At 37.9% G+C, this 25,322-nt stretch overlaps 1 protein-coding gene across 6 annotated transcripts in view; it reads left to right on the top strand.

Moving 5' to 3' along the window:
- LOC149262963 (protein VAC14 homolog) overlaps positions 1 to 25,322 on the top strand; it is a 194,730-nt gene that overhangs the window by 134,739 nt on the left and 34,669 nt on the right. For all 6 annotated transcript variants that reach the window (XM_089425520.1, XM_089425518.1, XM_089425510.1 and 3 more), the window contains exon 18: positions 1,811 to 1,879. In XM_089425520.1, the coding sequence (XP_089281646.1) occupies positions 1,811 to 1,879 (69 nt within the window). The remainder of the gene's footprint in view (positions 1 to 1,810; positions 1,880 to 25,322) is intronic.

The following is a 25,322-nucleotide window of genomic DNA, read 5'->3' as shown; positions in this document are numbered from 1 at the left end:
CAAACTTTCAATTTGTTGTCCAAACCACTGTTTGCTGTTCAAATTGCAATTTTTAGCATGTAGCTATGATACCATGTTGAAATTTGATGACTAAAAAAAATTTCCTGCAACCCCAACCCGGTTTTAATTTCACCTTATCACTCCCATTCAGTTAAATGCTCTTTCCCATAAACATACATTCAACATATAGAATTCTGGAAATGAAATTTTCAGATTAAAACACATGGATTGTCAACGCATACTGAAAATAAATATTGACATAACCAGACCAGCAACACACATAAAAATACACATAGATTTTTGGTCAACTTAGACCCAGGCAAAAGCCCTTCAATCTTCTCCGAGGAAAACCTGTTAGAGAGCTCTTCAAATTTATTTATCTTTCAAGTTCAGGAAAAATGTATTTGCAGATAAAACAAAACAACAAAATACAACTTATCTTTTGAGCCCAAAACTCCTTGAAAACTGTGCCCACTTTGCCTTGATTTACATGCCCACTTGAAGCTGAAAATATGTATTGTACGGATACCACTGTCCGGACTGTACAGATTTCCGTACCACTGTACATATTTTTTTAAACTTCTCTTGAACGGCGTGAAACTCACAGCATTCAATGCTGTTCGTACTGTACCTTATGCTGTTTTTTATGCTTTGATTTCCATGCCCAACTTTGCCCAAAAATCACTCCTTCAGCTTGCTGCAACAAATTTCTCCTTCAAAACTTTTCTCCAGCTCTCAACCTCCTTTCTCCAATCTGCTCATGAAGAATGAATGCAGTTTCTCTTGTCTTCCCCCCCTTTTGTTTCCCTAAATGACTTTTGGGCAACCCTAAGATCTAATGGCTCAGATTCATTTAGATCAAGGGATGAGAATAAATTTGTATTTAATTATCACTTTCTATTTTTAACTCACCCATTAAATAAAGTACCCACGTGGTACTTTATGTCTAAAGTCACTTTTCACTTTATAATTTAACATTGACTTTACCACTTATAAAGTCACTTTCACTTATAAAGTCACACTTAGGAAAAGAATTATTTTGGCCACTTTTCCCTAGGTAGAGACTAACCCATGGGAAACCACTTGTCCAAGTTACATTAAAAATCAACATAAATAATATAATATTGTCGAAGATGACAGTTCAATCATATTACTTGTACTCAAAACATTATATATATATTATTTATCATATGATGGATATTCTCATTTTCTAGATATTTTAAATATTTGTGTGATAAAGAACTCTGTTTGTATCATTATATGTGCAATTGTTTAAAAATAAAGGTGAGAAAAGTAATCATCATTAGTGGAACTTGGAAATTATTTTGAAATCTATCTAGTCAACTCATATTGTGTACAATAGGTACGTGTGAACAACAAAGATTGAGATGATGCATATATGCTTGTGGACTGTAGTTTAATGTTGTTGATATTTCTTACGGAATTCCTAGTTTCATCAACTAAAGAAAGATACGTGTATTAATAAATCTAGGCAAAAACATAATTTCTTTGCGGTATTTCAAAGAAAAAGTTCATAAAAGACTATTCTTGGCATGTTTACTTTGCGTTTAGTTTGCTAATGCCGTTAAAATATCTAAGGTGATATAATGTTTGTGTTCACTTTGTGTTGTTAAAATGCCATATCTTAAATATGGTACCCTGTGTAGTGATCTTGATTTCATGCAATTATTTACCAATTTTCTTATTTGCAAATATGATCGTATGTTTTATGTGAATCAAGTTTTGTAAGGTTGGAGACCTCACATAATTGAGTAAAATAATGAATGCTGATATTTGTTTTGTACTATAGCTTTTAGATCCTGGACGATATACATGGTTGCTGAAAACTCTTTATGGTCTTTTGATGCTACTTCCTCAGGTATGTTAATGTTTATTTGACTACCTTCAATGTTTTAGTTTAGTAGGCATGATAGGCAGAGTTTTTGATTATCTGAAAACTGTGCTTTATACCTTTGGCTTCTACAAGCTTCTATCCCAACTAGCTTCATCTGAGTTCCACTAAAATTCAAGATTTCTCTGTTTGCACTAAAGGAATTAATCTAGACTGTATTGAACCCAGTTCCATTTGATATTGTTTAGAAGCTAAACCTTTTTTGTTAGCCTCATAGAACTGCAGATGAATGATATATAGTATGTGAATGATCATATATTATAGATTCACATGGAAGTATCAGAATGGACTACTTTCAGAAAGTATTGAAAAAGTGATTACAATATATAGATGATGTTGCCAGTGTGGGTGCCAGTATGGGGATGCATTATTTAAAATCTCAGTTTAACATTGACTTGCTGAGGGAAACTCATTTATTCCCTGGAAACGAGTTATTCATGGATTGGGCAACAATTGAAAGATATACGAGATATTCTACAGTTTTAAGTGTTTGTTCAGTTCTTTACTGGCTGAGTTATTTCAAGTTCTGCCTGCTAGTCAACAGCCTTTTTGGTGAAGTCATCTGCTGTTGAGTTGTTCTCTGTGAGGGGTTCTAACCAGGCAGCAGGACATACCACAGCTCAGCCCTTCTGGTTGGCCACCTATCAGGAGCTTTCTTGCTTCAACTTCAGATGGTAGGAGAGTCACAGGCATTGAAATTGCAGTTCTGGCCGGAGGCATTCCACCCCTTTCTCCTCCCATTTACAGGAAACTGCAGCATCACCAGGACTTGTTGAGATACCCTCCCAGGTTTCCTGATGCTTGACATTTCTATTCTTGGTCCGAGGGTTGTGTATTCTCATGCATGGGATGATTCATCAGATGATGTCTTGCTTTTATAGTAGTTGCTCTTGCATTCCCACTTTGTATTGACACAGATGTACTTAGCAGCCCCATTGACCTTTTTATCTTCCTTTGTTGGGTATTGACTTATCTTATCTCTATGACAAGGAATCCTTAGGCTCAGGAATCCTGTGATGGCATCTGCAAGAAAAAAGATTTTGATTGCATAGTCCCCATTTAGCCATTCAGTCACTTGTTTGAAATAGCCAGAAACTTGGATCTCTTTTATGTTGATTTTCTGGGCTATTGCTAGGAGTATGAAGACACTCTGATTCCAGTTCAATTGTTTGGACCATTTCCAAAGACACATAAAAAGGATATCTATTGATTTTCATTAAAGAAATGGCATCCTCCTGCCCTGCTTAAGTCTAGGTTTTCCTTGGATCCCCCATCAATGAATCCTTGTGTGTAAGAGATGTCTTTTAACTGCCTTTCTCTGTCTCTGTTTTAACTTGTGATTGTTTCTTGTCCACCCGTCATATCTGAAATTGATCATGTGGGTTTGAGTGGGTGTGAGGGCAGTATTTTCAAAAATGGATTTCTTTGTAATCATCCATATTGACCATGATATCACAGCAGGAAAGGCAGGATTTTCACTCACCTGCTTGTCATATAACTATTTTTCAGTATGAGATGTTAAAAAGCCTTCTGAAGTTAATACAACTGAACTAAGAACATAAAAAACTTAAACTTAAAATGTAAAATAATACGATGATCGCAAATCCAATTTGACACTCGTGATTCAAACTTCAGTGTTGGAATCAAACTGCCTATTAGGGATTGAAATTTATGCTGTCCCATTCTCAGCCTCTGCGTCTTGCTCTAGGAACTTCAAAAGTTCAGAAGAGGGGGCACTGAATTAAAGGCAGCTAAAAAAGCGAGAAGCATTGGGAGTCTGTTTATGCATGTTATTTAGTTTTTAAAGGTTGCCCTAGTTTTTTTGTCGGTGTTCCAGTGGGACTTGTTCCCTGGTGTTGGGGGTGCACCTCCCTCACTTCCTACTCTCTAAGCCTTGGGGGATGCTGGGGAAACATTTCCCAATGTCCCCATTTTGGGAAACACCCAGGGAAACATGTTCTGAATGTGGGGAGTGCATTTCCCAAAAAGGGTTGCCTCTGAGTGCCCCCCCTCTCCCCTTCCTGTTCTTTTTCCTATAATTCTTAAAATTTTAAAATAATGCAATTTCGGTCTTCTAAAGACTAAAACATATCTCTATCTCACATTTCACATGCAAAGTTTAAACTTCATGCAGCAGATGGATGTAGAGGACCAGTGAATGGGATTGTCTATAGATATTGATGACCTCATATTGAGTCTTTGGCTTGTCACTTTTACTATTTGTGAGTGATTTCAATTTAGTATTTCAAACTTTAGTATATGCTATTCTTCATACTACTATTTAGATTCTAGATTGATGAATCTGAAACAATTTGTACAATTTTTCATTATGAATCAATGTATTTCATTTCCTTATATGAATCTGAATTGTGTTTATCTTATTTACAAAATTTAATTTAATATTTACATTGCACAATGATGAATTTGCATGGGATGAATTGTTCTATTTGGGATTTTATCAATTTTATTGTTATTTTTAAAATTTTACTCCCCGACCCGCCAAATTCTAGGGATAAAGATGTCCCTTGATTTTGGTGGGGGTGTGTGGGGTGCATCTCTTTGTTATATATAATGTTCATAAATTATTATTAAGACTTGGGTGTACTTTAGACAATATAATAATGTCTTAATTAGATGTTGGGTTGTAGTTTAGTGGTTGGGATGGGGTGCTGTCATCCAAACAAAACCAGATTTGGACCTTGATTGACGGAGTTGGTTTCCCACTATCAACAATGTGGCTTAATGCATGTTTGACAAGCCAAATCAGTTTAAGAGGATGTTAATGGGATACTTCATCCTTTTATTAAAGTGATGTAATTATGAGTTCATGAGTGTAGCCATTATAGGATTTGGTATTTAGGAGTTACATAACTACTACTCTCTCTTACTATGTAAAGAGACATTTCATCACTCGATAATGAATCAGACTATTCTTTGACACTGACATGGTGTCAAATCCATGCTCCTTTGCATGTAAACACTGACATGGTGTCAAATCCATGCTCCTTTGCATGTAAACACTGACATGGTGTCAAATCTATAGTGAAGAGAAATTGTCAAGGAAGCAGGGGAACGAGTTGAGTGATTGCTATGATTAGAAAACGTGTTGAGGAATTGCAATCACACATAGTAGGACATGTTGTCGCCCAAATTGTACAGGCTAGATGCGACAATGCTCAGGGTGGGAGCTGTTACTCTGATCCGTGCCCTCTCTGCTCTCGTTGTCTCCCAACAACAGGCTATAGGGGTAGTCCCTATGAAATGTGAAGATGAGAGACTCATTGGCAACCAACAAGTCTGGGAGACACAATTGAATGTCCTAGCAACTTGGTTGAATTAACAAGTTTAAAGATTAGATTAGATTATCGTGGGAGACCAGTGCCTTGATGGAGTCAAATACTTGCTTTATGTTAATTATATACCAAGTAACTGAATGAATAGTTGCTGCTTTTGGATGCTTCAATATTCTAATTGAGATGCAACTTCTAAAATCGAAGTGAGATGCAAAATCTTGGCTTATTTTAAATTATATTCCTATGTAGTTAAATCCTTCCTCTCAACTGTTTTGATGCTAGTCTCTAGAGTAGGTTGTGAGAGAGAAACCAAGGGGGAGGAAACCATGGCTTGATTAATGATTGCCCCCTTGAGTTCTAACCCCATCTTATCCCTCTGGCGTTGCAGAGACTGTGGCTCTGACGAATGCAAGGTCACCGTGTTAACCACTAAAGAGGTTCTAGACTTTGCATGCTGGGTGAGAAAGGTGGGCCTATCTCTCTATCAACTAAGCTTATGCTTGGAAGTTAATTAATTAGTGCAAAACTAGGCCTAAGATGCAAGTGCAAAGTATGAGTGAAGATTCTTAAGGTGAGATTATTAAGTTCTTAAGTACATAGACAAGATACAATGATTTTCAATTTAAGACAATGACGTACTTAAACAATAAATAAATGACAATCTTCACTACAAGAGAAACTTCTCAAAATAAACAGTGGCAGAAATGCTATCAATATTACCAATGGACAATTGCTTTAAGAGATAGACGAGATCAATGCTCAAACAATTAGATCTTAAGAATGGAAAGTCACTCTGCCAATTAGATACAAAAGAAAGAGAATAGGTTCCTTATGAATGCAATTAGATCTCTTATCACAATTATGATTAAATTTGATTAAGGTGCTTCAAGAGTGACTTGGATTACAAAATCCACAAGAGAAAATGCATCCACTTATCCAACAATAAGGATAGCAATGAGAAACAAGAGCATTTGATCACAATGTATTCTTAGAGCAATTAAACAATCTCATTAGACAATCACCACTTAATTAGAGCACTTATGTTTGTTAATGTAATATGCTAATGCAAGAGTGCAAATGGGATGCAAATATGCAATGTTATGCAAGATGCATTAGCCAATTAATGAATGATTACAACAACAAGAGAGAAACCCAATTCCACTATTAAACAATTGTCCAAGATCCACAAGATGCATGGAAAAGGAGCTAAGTGAAATTAGATGACTTTCAACACCATTTCCACCACTGTAAATTTTGTATCAGATCTTTATGTAGAGTATAGCAGACGCTAAGTTGTAGAAAACGCTGAAACATCTAGAAGTTTCCGAAACGGGGACAATGCAAAATGTGACCCCCAAAAAATGGAAATGTGGCCGAAACATCATATATATATATATATATATATATAAATTATAACACAATATTTTGCAAGAAAAGAAAGAATGAGACATATAAATGACATTTTAGAAGGAAATCCAAATTTATATTAACTCCAACAAATGATTACATGATGAAAATATCCAAAATTAGCCTTTATAGATGAGGCTTTACATCCATGACTCCAAAACCACCCTTTATATGTCAGGCTATATGTGCTAAAACTGAAATAAAACATGAACTAAAGACAATCATGGCTACAATAACATATCATTACTAATAAAAATCCTCATCCTTGTCAACAAAGATAGAACAAGATGCTTGTTCAACATAAGAGGCAACTCTAATAGTACTTCCAGTTGCACTTGCATCACGACTAACACATATATCAAGAGCAGAAAGAGATAGCTCTAAATTTGGACATTCTACATCCACACCCCAATCTTTATGAGGTCCACTTTCATATTCTTCACCCCTATGAAACACAAGGCGTGGGTTTGAATGCCCATATACAAGGTCCTTTGCCTTCTGGGATCCCAACCTGTTGCGCTTCACACTATGAACGAAACTGTAGGTGCTCCAATTTCGTTTTGCTAATGAAGAGCTTGCCACTTGTGATAGAATACATGTGGCAAGACTTTGCAAATGAACACCACTTGCCCCATGACAAGTCCACCACTTAACTGGGTCCATGGTCCTCTCATGCAAAGCTAATATGTTTGCAAAATCCTCTAATCCAGCAGCAAAACGGGAAAATTCTTGCCCTACATCAGTTGTAAAGAACTTGGAAATATCCTCTGAAAGGATTTCATCACTCCATTGGCCACCTCCTTGTCCTTATGTGGAGCCTTCCTCTTCCCATTGCTTTCAACAATGAATTCTTCATCATAAGATTTTGGATTCAGAGCATGTGCCAAAGTGTGCAATGGAGTGTTGATGCTATTCCACTTGGTAACAATAATGGACCTCACTTGTTCAGCAAAATTAAAATCCACAAAAAGAAGAGTGGGAGCCTCTTGTGTAATAATTTCCATAGTTTTTTCAACCATGGTATCCATGCCATCATAAACCTCTGCTAGAAAAGCTTTCTCTGTTTCTGCATCTCGGAGAAGATCAAATGTAGGTGATGTGAACTTGAGCAAGAAATCAATCTTGCTCCACCAATCTTCATCAACCAACACCCTCCTCACCCACCATACTTCCCTTCTCTGAATCTGCTTGTCTCCACTCAGCCCAAGTTGGACCTATCACCATACTCATTAATGCATTTTTAACTTCAACAAGGCACAACATGATGAAGTTTGAGGCATACCTTGTCTCAACAACTCCAATTTGGAGTATTCTCGATATTTTGCTTGAGATTGGTGGTGGTTGGTGATGAATTTTATAATCTCCCTAGCTTGCCTTGTGACCTCCTTAAACTATTCCGCTTTTGCCTCAATCTCTTCTAAAATAAAATTCAATTTGTGGACAATGCAAGGAGTCAAAAATATGTGATTGTATCTACTCTCAACAATCAAGCTTGCAACTTTGCAAACACGTGCATTATCTGTGATAACTTGCACCACATTTTCTAGCCCTACTTGTTCAATAGCATAAATTAAAATATCGACAATGAACTTACTATCCTTTATTTCACCTGAACAATCTTTTGCTTTGATGAACATGGCTCCTTTTGGTGATGATGCAATGACATTAATCAAGGCTTGCATCTTGTAACAGTCCAACTATCTGAGATAATGGAAAGCCTTGTACTACCCCATAAGTTACGAATTGGTTTTAGAACACCATCAAGAAGTCGCCTCTCCTTCTTCAACAAAACTATACTTACTTTTTCATAGTTTGGGCCCTTGTAATCTTGAGGAGCTTTGTTAATCACTCTCACCAATTCCTGCCAATATGGGGAACAAACCACATTAAAGGGGATGCCACAAGCAAAGTTGGCCTTTGCCATTCTTGAGTCAGCTTCTTCTCTCCCTTGACTATCAAGCATTTTCAACAATCTGTTGTCTTGAATTGGAGTTGATGGCTTTGATAACTCTGCTTCTACTTCGAGTGCCCTCTTCTTTCTTACTTGTTGAACAATCGTTAGCTCAATGCTATCAAGCATGCAAGGATTGGTAGTGCCCATGCCGATTTTGCTTCTTTGATCCTTCAACCGTTAAGCATCATCACTCTCTTTCTTGAATTTAGCCCTAACCTCTGCGTTTTTGGTATGCGCACACACATCAATACCCTTTATCTCTTCATGCAAAATGTGAGCCTTCACTCTTGTGTAAGAGCCCTTGAAGGTATTTCCATTTTTGCATAAATTGCACTTCCATTCCCATGTACCACCGAAACCCATCTGCTTCACTTTGGTAACATACTTCCATAGAGGATAATATTCTCGCCACCTGGTTGCTTGAGTGGATTTAGGGGAACTTGAAACACAAATTTGAGAAGCCATGAATGATGCAAAATTACAATAATACAAAATGAAAAACTCACCTTGAAACACAACTTTGAGAAGCCATGAATGCAGCGAAATTAGGGAATGAAAAACTCACCCAACTAACTGTTGCCCACGCTCTTCCTCTTGCTGCCCACACCCTTCCTCTTGCTGCCTACGCTTCAAAACACAAATAAACTCCTTACTATTGCTATAGGAAGCTTTTCTTGCAAAACAACGTGTGAGAAATGAGTGAATGGAGTGCCTTTTTAAGGAAAAGAAGAGGCGCATAGGGTTTCTAGATAATTCTATTCTTTTCATCTTCTAGAGAATTCCGTTTGTATTTTATTATTATTAGATTTAGCTAACAACCACAACAAAAGTGGTTTATTAGTGTGTTTTGTTGTTAGATGGGCCCACATTCTTTTTCCACTCCTTGAGATGGCCAAAAAAGTTCAAAATTTTTATAATTTTTGTTTTTTGGTTGCCGAAATATGGCTTGTTGCGGTCGAAATGCCGTCGGCCTAAATTGCGAAATGTGGTACGACACGATAGACAATGTTCCGACCTCGTTTCAAGGCCGTTTTGGCATTTTGGGCCGTCCCCAGTAATGGTATGACACCATTTCCGTTATTGGTATGCCATAGTTTTTGATGTTTCTTGCAACATAGTTCAAACCCTAAACTATTATTACAACCTTCAGTAAATGATGAAATATGCCAAGTAATGCAAGACCAATGAGTGCAAATGATTAGCCAATGACAATATGTTTGTAAATTGATTATTAGACCAAGATTATGCTATTTTGTCACCGTTGTAAGTGGATTTATGTGGCTGTAGCAAACATATCAGATCTGGAAATTAACCTACAATCCAAAAATATTCACTTATATGCACCAAATTTGACCTTAGATTAATTCTCAATTGCTTAGGCAAATTATTTAGTGAATTTAGACTTGATTTAAATGCACTTGAGCCCTGAATACACTGCTGTCATAGAATGCTTCAGAATTCAAAATGATAACAATGATGAAATAGAAGGGTTAGAGAGCAAACCAAGAGGCCTAATGGTCTTGTAGATGTCTAGAGAGAATCCCAATGAACTTGAAAACTTGCAACCACCAAGTTAGTTCTAAAAGTTGTTGCAAAACCAAGTGTTACAGATGAAATATTAAACCAATGATTGAATAATAGTTGAAAGAGGGCTAGAATGATAGATTAGGACTAGGAGACACCTACACTAGTGCTAGAAAGGGCAAATGAAAGGCTGGAAATGGCAAACAAGGGCAGAGATGAGGTGGAAGAGGCCTTAGAAGGCCACAACTAGGGAAATCAAGCCCCTTAGGGTTGATGTCAAGCCCGAAAGGGTTGATGTTGGGGTAGAGGAGGCCCTAAAAGGGATAGCGACCAAGGGAAAAGCCCATTTAGGGTTGCGGCGAAGGGTAGAAGGGGGCAGAGGGACAAAGGAGGCTCTTCAAGCCCATGAAAAGGAGAGAAAGGGAAGGCCGAGGGTGTTGAGAGGCCACAGAAAGCCCTAGAAGCATTGCGGCCAAGCCAAGGGGGGGGGGGCAAGGGCCTTAGAAGGCCTCTAGGCCTCATGACTAAGGCAGGAAAGGAGGATAGCTTGGCATTTGGGCCTTTTGTTTTGTTTTGTTTTTGTTTATTTTTTAGAAGTTTGCAAACACAAAAATTCGCCACAAAATAATTGCAAAAATGGCGGTCGACTTCCGTTCTTGAGCTAGATGTTGAGTTGTTGGAAGCCGGGGAGGCTAGATCTTACCCTTAAGGGCCTAGATCAACCTTCCTTCCTTGGTTGAATAGCCTAGAAAAATTTGCTGCTTCAAACCCTTGAGCTGTTACCTGCAAAATGAATCAAAGAAAGCCAAACCCCAAATATATGTACAAAACATATAAAACCCCAGATACCCAAGTGATGCAAAACAAAATGGGTTAGGAAAATAATTTACAAATTTATTTACAAATGTACGGTATTTACAAGCTTTCATTAGCAAATAAATTCTTTTTAGCCCAAAAGATATTAATTTTGGAAAAATACTTTTAAATAAATAGTAATGGATGAATAATTTCGAAAAATAAATATTGGCCAAAACCCTCTTCCCCACATAGTTGGCTCTTTCCCAAGGGCTACGTACCTGTAAAGTAAAATTGTTAGATCATATGGTGAATCAGATCACCTAAGATAACATATATCAATAGAATGTTTTTATCACTGATAAATGAAATAACAATTTATTAAAAATATTTAGCACAATATAGGATCACACATAGCTAACACATATCACAAATCAACAAAAGAAGAACAACATGAAGTGAAACCCAAAGTCTTTCTATTTTGATAAAATAATGTTCCCAGTAGAGCAACAACTCAATACCAACGTTCAAGAATTACATCATCCAAAGATATCAAATAGAAGCCAAATGGCTTCTTTATATAGTGAATCCCCACCAAGTGGAAAATAACGGCTAGTTGGCTTGATCCTTGTCAAAATAATCTTGACTGTTGAAAATAATGTCCCCAAATTTTGGATTACTAAGCGAGGTGGTTAGGTGAGTTTTCCAGAGCTTGTGTCAACTTGGTCATAGGAGTAGGATTACTTCATTGATGGGCCCAGAGGGTTTTAGAGGAGTTTTATGTGTCCAACTGAGATCGCTTACCATATTGCATCATCAAGATCATTTCGCACAGTTTTCTCTTGGTTCTGTTGCTTTCCGACGATTTCTGTAAAATGGCGTTAATAACAGACATATTTTAATTATTTATGCTTAAGGTGTTGTTTCAGGCTGATTACTTGGAGAAACACCTTAGTGTAATTGCTCGTTGGAATCAGGTTGAAAGATCTATAGGGAAGAATGATAAAAAGGGGCTATGGGTGGCCGGTGTGACCACAAAGGCGAATTAAGCATTTTCTAGCTTTAAAAGTGACTTAATTAGTTTATAAAAGTCACTTTATTAAATAAAGAAAGGAAAAATGCTTTTAAATATTTAATTGGAGCAAAAAGGTAAGTGAGTTATAAAAAAACAAAAAGAAAAGAAAAAAGGGAAGGTGAAGGTGAAAAGACAACCCTAAACTCATTAAATAAGGAAAATGAGGAGACTCTCCTCATTCTTGCATTGTGTGAGCTTGAAGAGAGAGCCCTTGGAGAGAGTTGGAATAGAAAGTTGAGGGATTTGGAACCCGAGCAGCCATAGCAGGCTTCAGTGTTGCAACGAGACCCCCTAGTCTGGTTGTGGGAGTGAAATCACTCATTTCACCGTAGAGCTTCAATGGAGAACAAGATTTCCGAGAAATATTGAGGTATTCCAGTGTTATCAGTTGATTTTATAAGCTTATTTGGTGCTTTCTATTTCATTTGGCAGGTTGAAAGATCTCATGATAGTCTGAGCACATAAATCCAAATCTAGGCCTGTGAGGACGAATTCCACTGTTAAACAGAGGTCAAATTTGTAGTTTTGAGTGACTGTTCTCATTGTGGTGGAAGATTGAAGACACAATGGTTCAATTTACTCTCTTGAAGGCAACTCGAGTACCCATTCCTTTATCTCAATGCTAGATGAGTTTTCTTGTTACCTGGGCTGTGTATTGGTAGAAGAGCTAATGTGATGACTGTGAGTCATATTTAGTGATATTACCAGGCCGAGTATTCTTTCCCTGGGCTGCGTACGAATCACCTATCTTGTGCGTGGCACTGTGGAAGACTCAAAGGCTGAGTTCCTTCTGTATTGACATCACAATACCTCTCTATTCACTGCATGGGTGTTGGACTCATACCACAGTCGATTTGCTGGAGTAAATATACCTCTGCGTGGATTCTTTCTTGGCTGAAGGTGGGAGTATCTGAGTTAGAAAGAGTGGCTGAGCTACACACATTATTTCAGACCTGCATGGAGTCTTTATCCCTCTGCCAGCAGTGATATTGTAGCATTTATTGGAGCTGATAATTCAGTGTCAAACAAATGATTCAAACTTCATCTTTGACTGATATTCTAAGGCCGTCTCATTGTGGCAAGTTATCATGTTCATTTGTTCCCTCTCTTTTCTGTGTATTGTATAATGAGTGTAAAAGAAATAAAGGAAGGAAGTTGTTGCCGTTAGTTCTCATTACTATGTATCAGCTGTAAATAAATTTCTATGTATGGAATGAATCTGTTTGAGCATATGGAAACTTATATTTTGATGCATGTGCCTACTATGTTTATCTTCTTTAGTTAAATTTGTAAATGGTCACCTACAACAAGTATAATCAAACTGTTTGACGAAAGTTCTCACTGGGAAGCACCGCCAATTTTTTTGAGAAATTCAAGGGGGATGGGAGGATGCTGGGGGCCCTGCCTCTAAAAATATAAAGATAAAAATAAGAATGGTAAAATCCCAACAACAACAATTCATCCAATGTAAATTTATCATTGTGCAATGTTAATACTAGACAATAAAATTGTACTAAATTCAAATTTGTAAATATTATAAACATGAGTCAGATTCATATTCAGGTTCAATAATGAAATACATTGATCTATAAGCTATAAATGAAACGATGATAGTAAGATATTAATACATTGATTTAAATTCATCATTCTAGAATCTAATTAGAACTAAGAAAAATATTAGATACTGAAGTCTACAATTGTAAATTGAAATTACTCAAACTCAAGAATAATAAAGAGTGACAAGTCAAAGAAATGTTCTGAAGTTGTCAGTCTTTAAAGTCAAGACACAAAACTTACAACTGAAATTTTGCAATGAACAATGAACATTAAAAACAAAATGAGCAACAAGGAGTGAAACTGAATAAAATGTAAATAAGAGAACGTGAGCATAGGGTTATATATATATTTTGTTTGCTAGTTATGTGAGTCCTGAGATGACTAGCACAACTAACTTGTGGCTTGAGTAGCCGTCACCCAAGGACATCTGATGTTGAATTTTGTAACTATGGTCAGTCTTCATAGTATATTTTTACATTGATATATTTACATTTAAAGCATATTCTTCATGCTCAAAAGAAAATTATATAGATCTGTTAAAAAGAGAATTTGAAAAAAGGCATTTTCTTCATGTCCTTTGCAAAAGAAGAATTTTTAATTTTCAATTTGTATTTTTCCCTCCACAAGAAACCAAGATGGATCCACTAAATGCTCAAGTCAGCTGAGTCCCTTATGACACCCATTCGACCTCATGATGGCTATATAAAGGAGTCATTTGTCCTCCCTCTTGGGGCACTTTGCATCACACATAACAAGCAATATATCTTTGCAATCTATGAAGAAATACAAGGAGTCAAGGAGGCTGAAAATAGAAAACAAAAGTATAAGAAGTACTTTTTTTGCCCTCACTCAAGCAAGCATAGGAGGTCGAGATCAGTGTGAGTTTTTGTTGTATCTTTTTGACATAGAATCCAAAACTTTTTGTTGTTCGTTTGTGATCAAGACCGAACTTTTGTGGCTAAGGTAGAGGCCGAATTTTGGCCCTTTGGAGCAAACCTATTTCAGATCTTGGTCGAGTTATTCAAGGATACTTTGTGGACAATTTTGTGAGGGCTGACTTGGTTTCTTGGTGAGAGGTTGAGCTTGTCATCCATGCTGGTCAGTTGTCTATCATTTTGACTTTGATGCCTCTCTTGTTGGATTGATTCTATATAGGAAGGATTGTTGGGTTTTTACCCCTAGTGGGTTTTCCCAGGGTAAACTTTGTCTTGTTTTTGTGCGTTGTGATCTTTTCTTTCCTTCTATTGTTAATGGTTGCATTTTTGAAGTATAATTGCTTGATGAAGAAGTTGTAAAAGCTAAAAGAAGACATATAATCATCAGTGTTAAAAAATTAGTACTAGTCTACATTGTACTTGAAAAATCAACATGGTATCAGAGCTTTGGTGAAGAAAGAAACTTGAAGAACACACCTTCTTGAACCTCTCTCTCTCTCTCAAGGAATAAATCTCTTATCTTTATGTCCAAGTTTTCTAAGCAAATGGTTCCCTCTTGCAAGGAAGGAAACAAACTTGAAGGAGCATCAAACTTCAAAGCATGGAAGAAGAGGATTGATCTTTTCCTAGAAGAACATGAAGTTTTGCAAAATGTCCAAGGTAAAGTACCTCAACCAGATGATAATTATGCTGTAGGGAAAGCAAAGTTTAGGAAGGTTGAGGTCAAGGCTCAAAGAATTCTATTTGAATATCTCAAGGATCATTGAATCCCATTGTTTCAGAATTGGCTACATCAAAGGAAGTCTATGATACTCTTATTAATTTGTACTCAATCAACAACATTGGCCAAAAGATGTCTTTAAGAAATCAACTCCGTGATATTAAAATGTCAAAGCATGAACCTGTGGCCTCCTACTTCATGAAGATAGCTCACATAAGAGATTAGCTCCAAAGCATTGGTGAAATCATTTCTGAATCTGAATTGATCACTACAACAATCAATGGACTACCAGATTTATGGGATGCATTTGTCGTTGGGTTATGTTCTAGAAAGGATACTCCAAGCTTTGAAGAATTGTGGACCTCTTGCACTCAAGAGGAATCTAGGATTATAGCTAAAGGAAAGATCCAAAGTCTTGATGAAGAAGAATCTCAAGCTTTTGCTGCAAAATCTAGAAGGAATAATAGAAAGGAGTTTGGCTATCAAAATAAAAGCGCAAGTAAAAGACCTAATTCACAAGGAAAGAAAGACTTGTCAAAAGTCCAATGTTATGGTTGTCACAAATTTGGACATTATAAAAATAATTGTCCTGAAGCGTTGAACGATAAGAAGAGGAAGGAAATTGATGATGATGATATTGGACATCCTCATCAGAAGAATTCCAAGAATGATGCTACAAAATCTTTAGTAGCTAATGATAAAGACTTCTCTTACTAGAATTACTACAAGTGGGCTAGGAGTAAGAGGACGTTGAAGGGTTCTCTCACATAAAATGAGATGTCATATCGAGCCCTTCTTAGCACTGTTGAGTAAACCCTAGAAAACCTAGAATTCTTGATAAGAAGGCTCTAGGGTGTGTGAATAAAACCCTAGAGTTAGATCTAGTTCAATATTTCTGCTAAAAGATGTAACCCTAGGTTTTGAAAGGAAGGAATGATGTAGTTGCAAAAAGGATTAGGTCAAGAGGGAGCTAACATTTTTCTTTTCTCAAGAAATTATTTTATATCTTTCTTCCTTGATTATTGCTATTGTTGTCTTTACTAGTAATTAGTCTTTTGTCTTTGTATGCTTTGTGTAGTTATAATTGTTCTTCCATGACCTCCTAGTGATGATTGCAGGTACGCATTAAAAATGCTCTGGTAGGAGATAGAAGAGATGGAAGAACGAAGCAAAGCTAGTGACAAGAAGACTAGTGTTGAGGAATATTGTACTAGATGAAATTTGTGGACTAAAAGGCGAATTGAAGTAAGTCTTGATCTATGCTGACTAGAAGTAAGTGAGATGAAATGGATAGAAGTACCGAGGAAAGGATTGCCTTAGTAAGAGGGAAGATGCAAAGATTTCTATGATTTTTGTTAGATGCAAAGATCTTCTTCCGTTAAAATCTATTTTTATGATTTTTGTTAGATGCAAAGATCTTCTTCGGTGATGAAAGAAGAAGTGTACATAAAAGCTACCTCAAGCTTGTGAGGTACATGAAGAAGTCCTATACATTCAAGCAAAAAGAAGGCTTTGTACAAGATTTGATACACTGGATCGGTGAATCTAGGGTTGATTCTATATGATTTGTTTTCTGATGAAAGTAGAAGAGCTCATTGCTTTAGAGGGAGCAGTCAAGACTTCCTCAGGAACCCTATTTTTAACTTCAGAAGGAGCTGACCTCTGAGTTTGTGATGATGGACTATCATTGATAGTTGATATATGAAAGATAACAGTGGCAGAGGGTGCAACCTGTGTTACCACAACAGGATATGTATCAGTCTAAGAGGGAGCTCCCAGATTGGGTGACCAAAAAGCATTTGTGATCCAGTGAAGGGAACAAATTAGTTTTTGGTTGAGCTTAGATATGTTGCTCAACATGTGTTGGAGTACCAACATGGTACAATTGGTCATGGATGATTTGAGAAGTACAACTACAGATTTAAAAGAGTGCTGAAGACAAAAAAAAATTCATCAAGATGTTGCTTCAGTTTGGACTTCGGTATAATTTCTTGAATGAGCATGAAGCAATCATTTTTTGCAGGTCGAGTATATCGTCGCTTGATCGGCAAGTTGAGAAGCAATATGAATTCAAAGGTTACTTGCAGTGCCGGTGATGACCAGGATGACATGTTGAAGCACATTAGGGATCAAATACCATTTCATTCGAGACATGGTGTTGAAGGGAGCTGTGAAGCTACAACCCCACAGATGAGCAGATTGTTGATATTCTTACAAAGCTTCCTTCTAGAGGGAAGTTTGTGTACTTTTAGGACAAACTTGGACTTGTGGGGAATGCCTCTCTCATTGAGAGGGAGCTTTGATCAAATGACATAACAAATGGCTCATTCTCCTTGTGTGTCTATATGACCTTGGTTGGAGGATGGCTCATTATCCCTATGTTTGTATGACCTTGGTTGGAGGATGGCTCATTCTCCCTTGTGTCTATATGACCTTTCTTGGAGGATGGCTCATTCTTCATGTTTGAATGACCTTGAGTGGAGAATGGTTTCACAGATTAGATAGCATAATGGATTGACATTCTTATTGTGTCATGTACTTTGACACGATTAGGGAGGTTATCCCTGTGTCAAGTACATAGGCCTGATTATGAAGAATGGTTTGGTGGACTGATATTCTCCTTGTGTCAAGTACTTTGACCTAAATAGGGAGGTTATCCCTGTGTCAAGTACTCTGACTTGATAAGCGAGAATGGTCCGGATTCTTTGTGTCACCATTGGATGAAGTATGGTCCTAGAGGTTGTCGCCTCCCAACATCATGCTCTGATCTCTTTCTAGAGTGAGTGTAAGAGCTGAACTAATTTAAAGAACCATTACTGGAACTGTAAAGATTGTAAAGGAGTTTTAAAGAGCCATCTATCCTGAACAGAGTATGAGACCTTATGAACCTGTTCTAAATTTATACAAAACTTCGTATATCTAATTGATTGATTCGATGAGAAGTACTTACCTGGTCCACTGTTGATGAAGATGCTTCAGAGCTTCTCCAGACCGCTCCCGTTACCAAAAGACCGAAACCACCCAGCCAAACTGAGCAGAGCCTCGCTACTCAGTCCAGTAAACTTCCCAGTTGAAGCAGACTGTTCCCCCGTGCCCAGAAACCTCAGAACAAGCAAGGCCCAACTGTTCCTGATGATAAACAAACTCTGTGTACAAATTTTCCTCCTCTGCCACCCCCTGCCTCCAGTCGTTCCTTCCTTCTTATAAGTTTTCATTTACCGACTTCCTCCATCACCGTTTCCAAACTATGATACGTGTTGATTTTTTTATAAACAAAATCTGATTTGATTTTATTTGAATATCTTAATTTGAAATAAAGTTTATTTATTTATTTTAATGATTTAATTTTAATTTATTTAATTTATAATTTAATTAATTTTATTTAATTTCATAAATTTTAATTTATTATAAGTGGGTCATTACAGTGAGCTTGTTTTGGCATCACGCTCTCGTCTCTTTTTAGAGTGAGCTTGTTTTGGCATCATGATCTGATCTCTTTTTAGAGTGAGCTTGTTTTGGCATCATGCTCTGATCTCTTTTTAGAGTGTGAGCCTCTTGGTGGATACTAGATGATGCATATGTGCCATACGTCAGGGTACTGAATGGGTTATGGCAGTGTGGTTGATGCTGGTGATGATATCGATAATGATGCTTATCTTAATCTTGATCCTTATAGAATCTGTCAACTTGAGAACATCTTGAAAATCATTATGAATACCTCCCAGGTTAAGAGAGAGTTTTGAATTTTGTAATTATGGCCAGTCTTCATAATGTATATTTTTATCATTGATATATTTATATGTAAATCATGTTCTTCATGCCCAAAAGAAAATTTTATATATTTGTCAAAAAGAGAATTAGAAAAATACGTTCTTCACGACCTTTGCAAAAGAAGAATTTTTAATTTTTAATTTGTATTTCCCCTCCACAAGAAACCAGGTTGGCTCCTCTAAATGCTCAAGTTGGCTCATGCCCTTATGGCTCCCATTTGACCTCATGATGGCTATATAAAGGGGACATTCGTCCTCCCTCTTGGGGCTCTTTGCATCACACATAACGAGTAATATACCTCTTCAATTTACGAAGGAATACAAGGAGTCAAGGAGGCCGAAATCAGAAGCAGAGTTGCGGGGGAGCGCTCCCCCTCGCTCCCGCTCGCAATTCGCGCTCCCGCTCCCGATAAAAAAATTTGCGCTCCCTGCCAATTTCGAGAGCGACATCGGGAGTGTCGCTCCTGGAGCGAAAATTACAGCTCAGGAGAGATTAGGGAGCGATCGCTCCCGATCGCTCTCGAGCGTTAAATTTTCGCTCCGGGAGTGATTCAATTGACGCTAGGAGCGATCTGGGTGGAAAAAAAGTCGCGGACGCGAAAAAAAATCAAATTTAAAAAAAATTATGTTTTAAGAACTCAATGGGGCAAACAAAAATTTCATTGTCACTTGAATGAGAGCAAGAGCAAAGGAGCGAGGAGCAAGTGTCGAGGAGCAAGGAGCAAGCTTGCAAAGAGGTAAGTAACTTAGTAATTTAGTTAGTTTAGTTAGTTTAATTTAGTTAGGTAGTAATTTAGTTAGTTTAATTTAGTTTATTAACTATATTTAGTAAAAAAATCATGAATTTAAATTAAATTAATTAATCTAAATAAATTAAATTAATTTGCAGATTCAAAAGCCTACAAATATCAAACATCATGGACGTGGCTATATTACTTGGCATTTTCCTCTTCTTGGTCCCTTTTATGGTTATTATGCTGCTGGAGAGTAGGAAACGGAGGGGCCAAAATGAAGAGGGGGATGAAGAAGCGGGAGGAAGTGGATTTGATGAAAACCCCGGTGAGGAGGAGCTGGAGGAGGGTGAACATGACTCTCAAAAGACTAAATGTTGCACGAAGCGGGGCCTAAGCGGAAGCGTTTTTTGGAAGCAGGGACGCGAAAGCGTCATTTTCCAAAAATCTAGGAAGCGAAGCGTCCGCGGAAGCATTTGCTATATATATATATTTTAATATTTTTTTTGCATTTATACTCAAAACAAACATCCCAAATAGCAAATTAATTGTAGAAGACATGAAAACATGCATATTTTTGCATAAATCAAGATAGATATGGCATCCATGATTCCATTGTAGTTACTAGTATGTACAACAATCATCTATATTCTAGCTATTACAAACATCCATCAAATTTTTAAGCATGTTATAAAACATAAAACATTTAAGCATATTATAAAACATAAAACATAGAGCATATTATGATTTATCTAGCAAGTGAGCAACTGTCAACATTTGTCATGTCCAAAATTCAAATAATAATGTTTACAAAATATGTCACTTGGTCACCGCCAAGAAAAAAAGGTTCAAAATTCAAATTCACAAGCCTACAAGTCTAATGAGTAGTCTATGACAAAAAGTAGTAGATTGTGTATATATCTACTAATCTCTCCTCCTTCCACCACAAAGAGAACGTGGCGGTGGGCCTCCATGTGGTGGCAATGAAGAAGATGGTGCCTGTGGAAGTTGTGACACTGAAACTGATGAAGAAGAACCCCCTGCTGTTGGTGTTGAACCTAGGAACCAAGGGACCAGATGGGGGTGGGGGTGGCATATCAACACGATCATCATCATCCTGGAATCGCTCAAAAAATTTATGCAAAAAAAAAACACTAGTTAACAAAAAAATTAAAAACATGAATTAGAGAAATGCTTTATAAGGAAAAATTGGAAAATTCATACCACAATGGACATACCTGGATAAGAGCATCCTCTAATTGCTCTAATTGCAGCTTTCCATCCTCCAAATTGGTCTCCTCTAGATTCTTGTCCCAAATCAACAGGTCTTTATTAGACTTTGCATCTTCACAGTAATGGGACAACAATCGCAAGTTGTAATGAACATAAACCAAGCTCTCTGCCCGGTCTAAACTCAACCTGTTCCTTTTAACACTGTGGATGAAAGAATAAGAGCTCCAACACCTCTCTGCAGAAGAAGTGTTTACCACCTGTGATAGCACCCGCAATGCCAAAGCCTGTAGAAGTGGAGTACCCCCTCCATGCATGTTCCACCACTCAAGAGAAGAAAAAGTCTCTCGATCTTTAATTGCATGCATGCTCCCAAATGGACCAGTGTTAAGCGTATAGTTGCTCACCTGTCTCCCTACCAATGCAGCCTCCTCCTCATCAAGGATTAATTTACTCAATGCAGCCATATATTTTCTGTAAACCTCTTGATCTTGGTGTGGTTTTCTCCTGCTTCCCCCCCAGGTGCTGGTGTTGAAAGCCATGATGGATGATAGTATTTAGGTGTCAAAACATATGCTAATGCATGCAATGGAACATTTAGCATTTCCCATTGGTTTTGCACCTCTACACGAATATAATTGTACAAGGTGGTATCTCTAGGCTCAACAATGTCTTTAATTTGCCCCAACATGCTATCCATTTGCTCATACACCTCCCCAATTATTGGTCGATCGGAATCTGCAAACTTGATCATGTAATAAATTGGTTTGGTGAATTGCAAAACATATTTAACCTATGCCCAAAAGTAACCGTCAAGCACAGTGTCCTTGACTGCATTAGCACCATCTATGTCAGTGTTAATTTCATCCCATGTTTCAGCACACACTAGATTAGTTAAAGCTTGTCTCACCTTCACTAGCCGCCTAAAGGTTAGGTAATAACTAGCAAATCTTGTCTTTGCAATTTTAAGCAACTGCAACTTGGAGTAAGTGCCATAGGAGTAGTTTACCCTTTATGCCCTGTGATGAATTTAATGAGCTGCTTCCCTCTCCTGTAAAGCTCAATAATCCACCTACATTCTTTGTGCTTCACAATATCATGCATCAAAAGGTTCAATGTGTGAACCAGGCACCCAGACCAAAATATGTGTGGATGAGTACGCTCAATAATTTTTCCTGCTGCCTTACAATTTCCTGCATTATCTGTGATCACTTGAACCACATTATTCGGACCAACATCTTTGATTGATTTCAATAGGAGATCTGCAATGTTTTGTGCAGATGCAGTGATGGAGGAGGAGTCATGACATGTAATAAATACTGCACCACTAGAAGAAACACCAAGAACATTTATCAAATGTTGGTTTCTAATATTTGTCCACCCATTTGATACAATGGATACCCCAGAATCTACCCACTCATTTGTAAAACGTGTGAAAGCTCTTTGAACCTTAGCTTTTTCTCTTTCTAATAACACTGTTCTAGCTTTCTCATAGTTGGGGGCCTTGTATCCTTTTGGGGCTTCATTGATGGCCTTTACCATTTCATGCTAATAGGGAGAGCGAAGCACATTGAATGGTACACTGCAAGCACAAAGAAAACAGACTATCTTTCCATCCACATCATCCCTCCCAACAACATTAAGGAAATCCCCTATTGTTCTTCTACCTCCAGAGCTTGCAGAAGTACCATGAGGAGATGAGCAGCTACCAAATTTAGAGGTTGCACTTGATTCAGAATGAGTTCTTTGTTTCTTGTTTTTTTGTTGTGCAACCATTTCTATTTGGATGTATTTTCTTCTTTCTTCAGTTGAAATGTTTGGGCAAATTTGTACCCCCACAGGACCCTTTTTTTCATCACCATCCAGCAACCCACAAAGATGCCTCCTCAGACGGGTATATGAACCACAATATGGTTTTCCTTCATGACAACCGTGAGGGCACACAAATTTGTAAGATCCACCACCCTTTCCCTCATCAAGTTTGGTCACATAGTTCCACAAGGGTGTTGATGTAGCTTTCCCATCTTGTGTTTCGGTGTCCCCTTCAGGTTCATCCCTTTCCTCTTCAAACCCTTCCTCCTCATCATACATTGGGTCACTCATATTGGGACCATTGTTCTCTTGTTTTTCTTCCCTTCTATTCTTATTCCCCTTTGCCATCATTAAAACCAAGAGTGGAATGATACATAGAAGCCAAAAGAACACCATCTTGGAATATGGATATAGGTGGTGGACAACTTGTAGGAGCAAGTGGAAACAATGGGAAAGAGTAGGAGAGGGAGGAGAAAAATACAAAAAAATTGTCAAAAAAATAAGGGAGTTTGGGGTTTGAACTTACCTCTTTAGCTCTTGTAGATGAAGTCCTCCAATCTCCTCCTCCTTCACTCCTCTAAGCTCTCCTCTCTTCTCTTCTCCTTTCCTCTCTTCTCCTCTCCTCTCTTCTCTTCTCCAACTCTCATAAACTCAAAGTGAGAAAATGAGAAATGAATGGGGGCTTTATTCTTTTCATTCCTCACCTTAACCTCACTCTAACCTCACCTTAACCCACCCCCTTTATGCTAAGTTAACCTAAATTAAAAAAAAAAAATTTAAAAAAATGTTTTTTTGCCTTGCGTGCGACCTCTTTCCCGAAGCGTACGCTTCCTCCTCCGAAGCGCCACGCTTCTGAGGCCCGAAGCGTCGTACGAAGCGTGCTTCGAAGGCCTGGAAGCGGCGCTTCCGTACTGTGCTTCCAAATTTCCAGGAAGCGTGGCGCTTCCGTATGGGACACGCTTCGGGGCTTGGAACCGCAGGCCGGGGGGGGGGGGGCGCTTTGTACAACATTGAAGAAGACCAAACCCCATTGTGGAAATATGTTAACAGGCCTGAAGCAGGGAGAGGGGGTGGAACCACTAAATTTCATTGCCCCCATTGCAACAATGATTACACAGGTTCATACACCTGTGCCAGAAAACACTTCTGCGAGAAAAGGCCATGGGATGGAGACAAACAAATAGGAATCAAAACTTGTCCAGTGGTGTTAGCAGCGGATAGAGCCAAATACACAAGGGAAGAGGAGGAAGCCCAATACAAATAAAAAAAATCAGGGGGTTTCTTTGAACCAAGCTCACAATCACAAGCACAAAGAACTCCTTCAACATCCTCCCAAGGCAGTGAATATGGAGGCACAAGGTCATTAGCTTTAAGGCGTAGAACCATATCAGATTTCCTTGATGAGGGGTGTAGGAATGATTTGGATTCAAAGGTTTACAGGTTTCTCTATGCATGTGGACTTGATTATAAAAAAGCAAAAATATTACATTCTTTGAATAGAATGACAAGTTCTTGGACTGACCATGGGGTGTCCATTGTATCTGATGGATGGACAAATGTAAAAGGCAAGCCATTGATAAGTGTTCTTGCTGTGTCTGTTAGTGGTGCCATCTTTCTAACTGCACATGATTACTCAGACAAGTTCAGGACCACCATCAACATTGCAGAAGCATTACTTGAAACAATTGACCGTATTGGGCCATACAATGTCATCCAAGTCATCAATGATAATGCTCCTAATTGTAAGGCAGCGGGAGCAATTATTGAGGATAAATACTCCAACATATTTTGGTCTGGATGTTTGGTTCACACATTGAACCTTCTGATGCATGATGTTGTCAAGAACAAAAATGCACAATACAAATGGATTGGTGATTTGTACAAGAAAGGCAAACAAATGATAAAATTTATTACAAATCATAGCAATACCCATGGCCTTTTCCGCAGTCACTCGAGATTGGAGTTGTTGAAGATTGCAAAGACTAGATTTGGTAGCTATTACCTCACCTTCACCTTCAGGCGCCTTTTGAAGGTAAGAGAGTCATTGGCTAGCATGGTATCAAGTCCACATTGGAAGGTATTAAAGGAAAGGGCTACAAATGCAACTGACAGGCAAGGATTTGAATTGGTGGAGGAGGCCGCTCTTGATGGCCAGTTTTGGACAAGTGTGAGGCAAGTATTGGATTTCACCAAGCCCATTTATCACATGATTCGGTTTGCAGATACAAACAAACTAGTGATTGGCGAGGTGTATGAGCAAATGGATACCATGTTGGGGCAAAGAAAAGATATTGTTCATAATAGAGATTCCAACTTGTACAAACTGATTCATGATTGTGTGTGTGAACAGTGCAATAGTCTCAATCTTCCACTACATTGCTTGGCGTATATCCTTACGCCAAAATACTACTCTACATCTTGGTTGGGCCAACCTGCACCAGGGGGTGGGATTAGGACCAAACCCCATTTATATGCAGAGGTAACTAGTGGATATTGCAAGCATTAGAAAAGTTGATACCTAACAAGGAGGAATGTGCAGCTGTGCGCCTTGAAATAGGCAAATACTTCGTGGCACTGGTGTGTTTGGTACCTTCCATGCAATGGAA

Source organism: Pinus tabuliformis, chromosome 6 (assembly GCF_031772625.1).
Source record: "Pinus tabuliformis cultivar Carrire ecotype Pingquan chromosome 6, CPIR1, whole genome shotgun sequence".
Taxonomy (NCBI): Eukaryota; Viridiplantae; Streptophyta; class Pinopsida; order Pinales; family Pinaceae; genus Pinus; species Pinus tabuliformis.
The sequence above is the reverse complement of the archived record's forward strand: the minus strand, read 5'-3'. Positions and strand labels throughout refer to the sequence as shown.